The sequence below is a fragment of the Moschus berezovskii genome, chromosome 2 (assembly GCF_049115385.1).
Source record: "Moschus berezovskii isolate FMDL1 chromosome 2, NW_MosBer_1.0, whole genome shotgun sequence".
Taxonomy (NCBI): Eukaryota; Metazoa; Chordata; class Mammalia; order Artiodactyla; family Moschidae; genus Moschus; species Moschus berezovskii.
In genome coordinates this window covers 39,969,294-39,979,662 of record NC_142461.1, presented here as the reverse complement: position 1 = coordinate 39,979,662, position 10,369 = coordinate 39,969,294, and the positions used below count along the sequence as shown (strand labels likewise).

The 10,369-nt window shown below is 41.5% G+C and overlaps 1 protein-coding gene across 14 annotated transcripts in view; it reads left to right on the top strand.

The window, feature by feature from the left end:
- The first annotated feature begins 2,389 nt into the window (after positions 1-2,389).
- The window catches only part of PIKFYVE (phosphoinositide kinase, FYVE-type zinc finger containing), an 85,397-nt gene continuing 77,417 nt past the window's right edge, over positions 2,390-10,369 (top strand). For 6 of the 14 annotated variants that reach the window (XR_016035304.1, XM_088827963.1, XM_055397213.2 and 3 more), the window contains exons 1-4: positions 2,425-2,559; positions 6,069-6,249; positions 7,914-8,063; positions 8,608-8,643. Coding sequence is in view for 12 of the 14 variants with exons in the window: in XM_088827963.1 (XP_088684089.1) it covers positions 6,078-6,249; positions 7,914-8,063; positions 8,608-8,643 (358 nt within the window). In the remaining 2 variants the exon portion in view is untranslated. The other 8 variants (XM_088827933.1, XM_088827918.1, XM_088827952.1 and 5 more) reach the window with 6 other exon arrangements.

Here is a 10,369-nt window from a genome sequence, read left to right as displayed (position 1 = left end):
CTCTAGGCTAGAACACTGGAGTAGGTTGCCATTTCCTTCTCCAATGTATGAAAGTGAAAAGTGAAACTGAAGTCGCTCAGTTGTGCCCAACTCTTAGCGACACCATGGACTGCAGCCTACCAGTCTCCTCCATCCATGGGATTTTCCAAGCAAGAGTACTGGGGTGGGTTGCCATTGCCTTCTCCAACTCTACTACAAGTTAACCACTAAAGGGATATTACCTCTAAGCTTCTGTGCATGTGTATTCAGTTGTGTCTGACTCCACTGTAGTCTGCCAGGCTTCTCTGTCCGTGGGGATTCTCCAGGCTACAATACAGGAGTGGGTTGCCATGTCCTCCTCCATGGGATCTTACTTGATCCAGGGATTGAAACTGTGTCTCTTCTGTCACCTGCATTGGCAAGCAGGTTCTTTACCACTAGCACCACCTGGGGAGCCCTGCCTACAAGCTTAAATTATACATAATAACCCATCTCCAGGAACTTTGCCTCCTAGGTTCAGTTCAGTTCAGTTCAGTTCAGTCGCTCAGTCGTGTCCGACCTCCTAGGTAATGAGTATTAAACTAAATTGCCTTTGTTTAGCACACAGGAAACAAACCTGACCAGGCACAATGCAGGGAGGAAAAAATTAACACATCTCCTTAGGGGGCTGACTGGAATCTCTAAATGTTTGACTTTACTCCTTTTCCTTTTAGTATAAAAGAATCCTAAATTTTAACCCAGGCAAGATGGTTCTTTGGGGTACGAGTCTACCATCTTCTTGGCATGCTGGCTTTCTGAATGAAGTCATTATTTCTTGACCCAACAACTTGTCTCTCCATTTACCGGCCTGTCATGCTGCCAGTATGAGCTTGGACGTGGTGACTTCCAAGGGGAGAGAGGAGAAGGTGGATTGCGAGCTGGGAGGATTGAACCGGGGAAGAGGCTCCTTCTACTCAGAGGGTAGGAGTCAGGCCAGAGTGGATGTGCGCGTGTGCATACTCAGATACTCAGTGTCAGACTCTTTGTGACTCCATGGACTGTAGCCTGCCAGGCTCCTCTGTCCAAGGCATTTTCCAAGCAAGAATACTGGAGTGGGTTGTCATTTCCTTCTCCAGGGAATCTTCCTGACTCAGGGATCAAACCCATGCCTCCTGAATTGGCAGGTGGATTCCTTACTGCTGCACCACCTGGGAAGCGGTAAGGGTGGATGGGGATGCAGGTAAATGTGGTAGGGGTGGTTAGGTAGTTAGGGATTGCACTGAATAGCTCAGGCTATTCCATTCAGGTAGAATAAGTTTCTCTAGCTGAGAATACTACAACGCGGGTAAGGCGGGTGGTGGTGGTGGCGGCGGCTATTGCAGCAGTGAGGATCGGAAGACGAAGTTGACTACCAATTCCTAGGGTGATTGCCGAGGTTTTCAGCTGAGGATGGTAACTGAGATTTATACCGCTACCAGACTTCAGGCTTCCATGCCACTGGCTGCAGAGATCCAACTCAAGGGAAATTGGGTGAGAATTTGCCAAAATTCTTGGGGCAAACAGGCCTGCAGAATTTAATAAAAATAGCACCTCACTTTGGGGTTCATTTCCCTTCTGACTGCTCCTGCCAACTTCCACATCCTGTCAGCAGGACAAAATGATGGCTAACGAGAGCCAGGCTGAGCAAGCCGGGGCTTGGTAACCTTATGTGCACCAGTCTTTGCACCACAAAACTTGAATGAAAGAATTACCTATAGCGCTAACATCACTGGATTAGACACATTGTGCTAATGCTCTACGTACAATGTTTTACCTAACCTTCACAGAACTATCTGTGAGTTACTATCATTAGCCCCACATTACAGATAAGAGGTCCTGAAGAAACTGGTAATTTGTTTAAGATCACGTGACCATTTAGCAGCATCTCTAAACTCTGATAACTGTTCGCTCTAGGCACAAGTGTCAGTCCGTAAGAAAGCTGAGCGCGGGAACATTCAGTTCAGTTCAGTCCCTCAGTCATGTCCCATTCTTTGCGACCCATGGACTGCAGCAGGCCAGGCTTCCCTGTCCATCACCAACTCCCGGAGCTTACTCAAACTCATGTCCACTGAGTCGGTAATGCCAAACAACCACCTCATCCTCTGTCGTATGAATGCCCATATTATCGAAAACATACGGTAACCACAGTCCTGCCTGCACCCGTCTGGTGACCCGGCACGCGTGATACTCACGCGCGCAGTCGCCGTGGCTTCCTTTAGGAAGACAGGCGGCTTAATCTCGGTCAAGGTGTCGAGCACGACTCTATCTGGTCTGGATTCCTTCTGCCTGAGCGTCTGATCCGAACGTCGTGAGGGCGGGGCACGGAGGCCGGAGCCACCGCCCGGAGAGTTGCGGATTGGAGGGGAGGAGGAACAGGGGGCGGAGCCTTGGGGGGGAAGCGAGAAGCCTCAGCAACCATGTAAGCAGCTCTGCTTCCTGCCGCAACCGCCGGCGGCCTGAGTACCCCGGCGCTAGGCTCCCAAACTGCCTTCCTGCGGCTGGACCCGGTGAACCCGAGGCTGGGGTGGAGGGTGGCCTGCGGGGCTGGGGCAGGAAGCGCAGGTAAGGGAGGGACTTGGCGCGCGGCCGGTTGGGCCTGAGTGTGGGGTAGAAGGCGGGTTTAGGAAGCTCTGTGGCCGGAGCGGAGGGGAACTCTGAAGTGAAGGCGACAGCTGGGCTTCACGACTAGGGCTGAGGCCGGGCTGCGGCGGAGGCCGGGTAAGGAAGGGCAGAGAACCTGTGCTCCAAGTCAGGCGGCTCCCTGATTCCCCGGCTGCCCCTTGTGTAGCGAGTGGGGAGGGGATCCGGGTGGGACTGTCTTGAAGAGGTTTCCTTGGAAGCATTTGAAGTTCCCTTGCTCCTGTCTTGTCCCGTGTACTTGAACTTATTTCTGAGGTCCCTAGTCCAGTTCCTCCTCTCTCTGATGGATAAGCTCTGAGCCTGTCTTTCAGAGGTGCATACGTAGAGTAGACAAAAAAGTTCCTAATCTACAGAAACGATACCAACAGTGAGGTTTCAGATATGTATTTACCTCCTATAGTGCTTGTCACTGCTGTTCGAGACTATTCCGTTTGTACCTGTGTCAGTCTCTGGAGGAGAAGACCTGATTTCCCAGTTAGTATTTTCCCCTTGCTTAGAACGTTCCCAACAAGAGGATGAGAATGGAATATTTTTAGGAAATTAGGGGTCTTCTGGTTTATATAGAAGTTATTATTAAGACATTCAAGAAATATGAGAAGTACTGGAATTCCGTATGTCATTTCTGTTTATCTGATGAGTCTATTTATTAAATTATCCCGTACTGATTCAGTGCACATTCTTGTAAAATTACTCGGATATTGACAGGAGAGGTGGTCTTTTGTTATATTGTAGTATTTTGTTTCTGATTTATTTGAATCCTGTTTTCTAGCACTCCCAAACTCCCACTGTCAGAATTCTTACAAAAAATATTCTTAATTTCTTTCTGTTGGATTCGAGTTTGTGACAGAGGTGAGCAGTTTAAATTTGTGTTGAAGAGCAAGACTACTCTAACATGTCCTCTTTTTCTTCTTTCTGGGAAGAATATGAATCCTGTGGTTTTTCCTTTAGAAAGCCTCCATCTGTTGGTATGTCAGTCAAAAATTGAACAAAAAAAAATCTTTGTAGATGGAAACTAACATTTCTAGTGTTCAGCTGTCCTGCATTGTTAGGTATATTGAGTATCTTTTTTTTTTTAAACACTGTACTTAGAAATGACTGAACTGATACTTGGGTTTTTCTGTCTGCTAAAATTTTGATTTGACTGGTGGAGTAGGCTTATTTTCTAAATGTCAATTCCTGACAAGCCTTTTGATAGTGCTTAGTGGATCTGCATATACAAGTCTGCAAAGGAGAAGAGGCCATGTGTTGGTGATACATGACAGAGGTCTTTGAATGAGTAAGTGAATACTTGTAGTTACCTCTCAGATAGGAAAGAATCCTAGTTTATGTCACAGACAGTTATTATTGAGCTACCAGAGAAAGAGTTGTAAGGTGGTTTTTTCATGTTGTGATATCATTATATAATTATTATGATTAACTCAGTGTGATTGTATTCTTTTAGAGACTACATCAGTCGGTGTTTTCATGGTAATTTTTATCCTCACATCTCCAAAGTTTAATAAAAGTTTGTGTGTGGGTGACTCTTAGGTGTGATGCTAAGAGTCTCCAGGAATGTTGCTTTACTTCTCTCATGTTACTTGTGTCAAAGCAGAGTGTAGGATGTTCTCTGAAGCCTTCAGGTTGTTACTGCTGTCACAGTATTCTTTCTCTCCAGACCTCTCTTTTTACTTTTTTGAGTTTACACTTGGTCAGTCAATCATCAGCTAATTTCCCAACCCTTTCTGCGGGAGTGTGGGTTGTCAGGACACTTTAGGAGGACGTGTCCTTTCCCTCCTTCCTTCCTCCTCTTCTCCTCCTGTCCCTTCCTCTTCTCCTTCCTCTTTTTCTGCCCCCCACCCCGTTCCAATAAATGTTTGTTGCCAAAATTCTTTTTGTCAGTGGTTTTGTTTTTGTTTTGTTTAATGAACAATTAATTAAATTATTAATCAGGCAACATCCTGAACAGTTAGAATTCAAATAGACCAGAATTGAAAGTCTGTGAAGAGCTACAAAATAATTTTGCTCTGAAGACTAATTCTGTGCCTTTTATGGGCAAGCACTCTGCTAAAAGTGCTTCACATAACTATCCCGCTTAATCACACTCTGCCTCAGTTTCCACTATGTAAAATGAGGATGGGAATATATATCTCACAAGGCTCTTACATGGGTTTACTCAGCTAAGAAATTTCATAGTCAAAATTTGAAACCAAGAGTGTATGCCTCCAAAACCATTGCAAACTTGAAATACCTCTTTAATTAAAAGAGGAAATAATTAGATAAAAAATGCTGCCCTCGGTGGGGGAACAAAGTAATTCTGAGTGAAACTTGGCATCTAGTTGAATCACTGAATAGCCATGTGACCCTCGAGAAAGTTGTTTTGGGGTCAGTGTACGTTGGTTGCCTCAGAGGTAAAATGTAGTAATAAGGCCAGTTCTGTGTTCCAGGCATTTATAGAAATGAAATGAGATGGTAGGTAGGATTTTGAAAGTGAAGAGCATTTTATAAGAGTGTAGTGTCCTCCTTGTAAATATAAGATTACAAGCTATAGCATTTTAATGAGTTATGCATAGTTCATGGTTGTCTCTTTTATTTGAAGTAGTAATCAGTATGGCAGAAAATAGACATCTGTGCTTTTCTGTTACCTGCTTCTGAGGATGTAGGTAACAGTCCTTTTGTTGAATTATGATTTTTGGTTATTTAGGAAAAAAACTACTTTAAGATTTTCATCTTAATGCCCATATGAGTTTAGACTTAAGGAGAAAAACCAGGCTCCTGTACCTAGGAGGACATGTAATGGGGATCAGCTTGTTGGTTTAGATCGTTCTCATAGCTGATGAGACGTAGTTTGAGGTAACTTTTGAGGTTATATAGAAATGTCATTAAGGGATGACTTTTATTTCCTGTTCTTGGAAGTATTTATTTTTTAATACTTTTTTAAAAAGCAAACATTGGAATAAGTAAAATAAAACTTTGAAGAATTTGTATGCTTTTGTAAAACCAGTTTACCCCTCCACCCCAACTTTAAAGAGCTATTTCTTTTTCGATTAAAAAAAAAAATCTCAGAATGAAAAACATATAAAGTGAAAATCTTTTTTTCCTTTTTGCCTGTTCACATTTTTTCCTTGCCTTCAAATTTTTAATACTTTTGGTTTTTTTTTTATTTGAAACTACAAATACATATACGTAAAATACAAATAGCTAAAAATATATTAATTTTAAAATGAGATTGACTGTAAACTTTCCTAGTTTTAGTAATTGAAGCTCTTCCTTACGATCTAGACTGCAGTGTTTTCAAGTATTGATTTGGAATGTATGCTGAAGTAGACTTAAGTACTCTGGTTTTCTTAGGTTTGAGTTTTTGAAGTCAGATTTCTAGACGTTTGGGTGCTGTTTGGAATCAGCCTTTGGGCTTCCTGAGGAACTTACTTTTGCTTATTTCTTTTGTTTATTAGACTCATGAAATGGCCACAGATGATAAGACCTCCCCAACATTGGACTCTGCTAATGACTTGCCTCGGTCTCCTACCAGTCCTTCCCATCTTACACACTTTAAACCTCTGACTCCTGATCAGGACGAGCCTCCTTTTAAATCAGCATATAGTTCTTTTGTCAATCTCTTTCGATTTAACAAAGGTAAGACCTGTTAAAGATCAGACACCCTGCCATCTTGGTTCTCTGAAATTCTCTTGTTCAACTGTCATGCTGTGTCTTTACAAGAAAGTGAATATTAATTAGGAAGTAGCCTTCATCAGAGGTCCTTGGGTTTAATTGCATAAGAAAAGAAAACTAGAATTTTCTCTTTAATCTTAGTAATTATTGGAATGGAAAGTTGGAATTGAAAACTAAATGTTAAAACGAGGTTAAAGTTAGCATCATCATTTTTTCCCCTTTGTTAATATATCTGTATTCTTAAGTCCATAGGATGGACTTTGCTCTTTTAGAGGTTAATAGCCAAAAGATTTTAATGAAAGCAGTGAAACTAAAGAATCAGCACATGGGAGGAAGGGTTCATATTTTCAAAAATTAAAAGCTGTCAGCAGGCTTGTTGTTAATCTGTTTGATACATTTAATGATATCAAATGAAAATATGTTTTTAAAATGAGCTCTTTTTAAGTAATATGTTTTTTACTCATTCAGTTCAGTTCAGTCGCTCAGTTGTGTCCAACTCTTTGCGACCCCATAAATCACAGCACGCCAGGCCTCCCTGTCCATCACCAACTCCCAGAGTTCACTCAAACTCATGTCCATCAAGTCGGTGATGCCATCCAGCCATCTCATTCTCTGTCATCCCCGTCTCCTCCCACCCCCAATCCCTCCTAGCATCAGACTCTTTTCCAGTGAGTCAACTCGTCGCATGAGGTGGCCAAAGTATTGGAGTTTCAGCTTTAGCATCAGTCCTTCCAATTAGAAGAGTTAAAAAACATGGTCTACATCTTTTGCTTTATATTTGACAGTATTGTTTGAAATGTGTTAGAAAGTAATCCCTCTCGTTGAAAGGGATTTATGGGTCAATAGTTTAACTCAATGGAAATTTTAATAGTATTAACTGACTTTTATTAGCAGGCATGTTTAAAGCTCTGTAAAACCTCCCATTAGTCCATCATTTTGAAAACAGTAATCTTTTTTTTTTAAAGAAACCTCACCAGTCTTATTTTGAATAATTCTGAATTTATGGAAAAATTAGAAAAATAATACAGGAAGTTCTCATATATCCCTACACCCAGTTTTCCCTGTTATTAACATCTTACATTGGTAGAGTACCTGTTATTAACATGTTACATTGGTAGAGTACATTTATTATAATCAGTGAGCCATTATTGACACATCATTACTAACTGAAGTATGTAATTTATTCATATTTCTCCAGTTTCTGCCTAATGTCCTTTTTGTGTTCCAGGATCCTGTCTAGGTTACATTACCTTTACAGTAGTCTTTTTATTAAGCAAATGTTTACTGAGCACCTGCTATCCACTGGGCCCTATGTTAATAGTCAAGGAATCTATCCCATAAATGAAGTAGAATAACAAAAGATCCCAGTCTTCATGTGAAGCTTGCATTCTGTTTCCATTAATATGCTCAAGAAATTTCTAGTGAAAAGTAAAACAAATCTAAGGTCACATATACCAAGGATGTAATTATTGGCCTGTAATTTTGCCACCTGTTTTGAATTTTTTTTTTTTAACCCTAAGTTTTACTTAGGTATGTGATACAAGTATACATTCTTTCCTGAAAAATCTCACCTATTTTCATCCTGAGTCTTAGATTTTCCAATAATTCCAAGCTTTCCTTTGCTACAGAGAGAGGAGAAGGGGGCCAGGGAGAGCAGCAGTCTCTGAGTGGAAGTTGGACCAGCCCTCAGCTCCCTTCAAGGACACAATCTGTGAGATCACCTACACCTTATAAAAAGCGGCTTAATGAGGAGTTCCAGCGTCGCTCTTCAGTGTTAGGTATGATGCTGTTCGCATTTCGTTCCTTTCTGAGTATTAGACTTTTCCCAGTCATTGTGTTTCCCAGGTTGTTTATTGACTTAACTTTTTTGCTGTTTGGAATAGTCAGGTACTCTTGAGAATTAATGACACTTACCTGAATAGTGAAATAATTTGTTGATACCTAAACAAAAGTTCTTAAAACATTTCATTAAACTTTAATTTGGGCTTTTCAAGTGGTGCTAGTGGTAAAGAACCTGCCTACCAATATAGGAGACATAAGAAACATGGGATAGATCCCTGGGTTGGGAAGATCCCCCGGAGGAGGACATGGCAACCCACTCCAGTATTCTTGCTTGGAGAATCCCAGCGACAGAGGGATCTCCAGGGAATCCTGGTGGGCTACAGTCCATAGGGTTGCAAAGAGTTGGATATGACTGAAGTGACCTAGCGAACAAGAGTTCGTAAACATTTCAGTCAACTTTAATTTGGGCAAGGCAGAGATCTCTTGACTGGTTTGTTTTTTTTTTTTTTTTTTTTGATTAATTACTTGCTTGGGTTTCAGCAGAGGACACTTTGCAACATCCCCAGGAGAACTCAGGTTAGTTTGAACTTTGTGATTTGTGGTGGCCAGTGTAATGTGATGTGCATGCCGCTGGTTGCAGAAGTCTCTCAGTTCCATCAGTGGGCTGCCACTTGCTCTTGGCTTTCTGTCCTTGTTGGGGTGCAAACTCTCAGTGTGGCTGGATAAACTGAGCTCCTCTCACCTGTTTGTTCTCCATCCTGGTCTGCTGTACCGTCATCTCCTTCATTTTCATGCTCTTCTGTTGAGTACAGACTGGGATCAGTGCCTGCATCAAGAGACTAGGTAAAGTGAGTTGTATGTTTTATTTTTGTTAGATTATTCAACTCAATGCAGTGGTGTGCCTGACTCAAGGTGGTAGGGGAAGGGCAATGAGAGGTGGCATAAGAGAGGGAAAGGGGTACAGCATTGAAAATCAGGTGTCTGTGAACGTCAGATCTTGTCTTGTCTGGCCAGTCTTCCCCGCAAGGTCTTTGAGTGACAAGTAGGCAGGCACAGGTAATGGTGGTCGGCAGAAGCATATTTTATTAATAGCTAGTTGGGACTTTTCTCAGAACCTGCTACCAGTAGGTCAGAGGAGGAGGTGAAGCTGAGCAGAAGGAGAGTTTCTCCCAGATGACTGGAGCAGAGCTGCCTGCATCACCTCTGCAGGTTTCCCAGGGCAGAGGGCCCTAGCCTGGGTTATGTCAGCTGTTTGGTAGGAAGAATGCTAAGGAAGGAAGGGGACGAGGGAAGTGAGTTCCTTACTCCAGATGGATGGAAGGAAGAGACCATCCCAATCTGACTTTGAACCTTAAACTTGTTAGCTCTTGAACCTAGTCCGGAGTGTCACTCCTATTTTTGTTAAGGGAACTCTTGACTATATCCTGTACTGAAGTAAGCATAGGATTTCTTTGTTTATAAAATTGAGGAGTTAGACTAGAATCTAGTCTTTTAGGGTTACAAACTGACAGCTTACCAAACCTTGTCGTCTTATTTTGATCAGCTTGAACTTCAGTATTGCTCGGTGGAGCCTGTCATGTCTAGTTTGCTGCATTCCTTACAGTCTTTTCTCGGTCTGCTTGATTTCTTGATTCTGCCTCAGCTGCTCGAGGCGCTTGAGTTTGATGAGCCTGGGACTGTTGGACCAGTCTAGTTCCTTTTCCTATTAAAAGACTGTGATTCCACAGTTTACCAGCTCTGTGACCCTGGGAAGTCATTTGATTTCCAGTAAGAATATTCATTTTACAAGAGAAGCAGCTGAGATGATTGCTTGAGAGCAGAGTACTGAACCAGATTTTCTCTCCTTTTTCTTTTATCCTCATTCACGTTGAAGCCATCATCTGTTGTTTCTAGGAATAGTCTTGCTCCTGCTTTTTCAATGGATGATGCTGTTTGTGTTCTCTTATACTCCTAAGTGGCTATACACAATTATTATTAATTTTTAATTACACTATATTTTATAAAATATATAAAGGAAGGAATTTTTTAATAATAATAAAGGAAATTTGTTTTATAAAATTATATAAAATAATTTATATTATTAATTATAACGTTTAATTATTTCCTATGCGTGGGACCACAGCTTTACTATTCTAACAGCTTCATCTGTCTCTCCTTTTGCAGTTCATAAATCATGGAGAGTTGGTATATCACAAAGACTCAAGAGCAGTTTTGTCATTCTAATACGTATACATTTTTATTCTAGTAATAACATATCTGCTAAGATTAAGGTATTGTTTATAGAAAGATAAAGTTTTCAGTT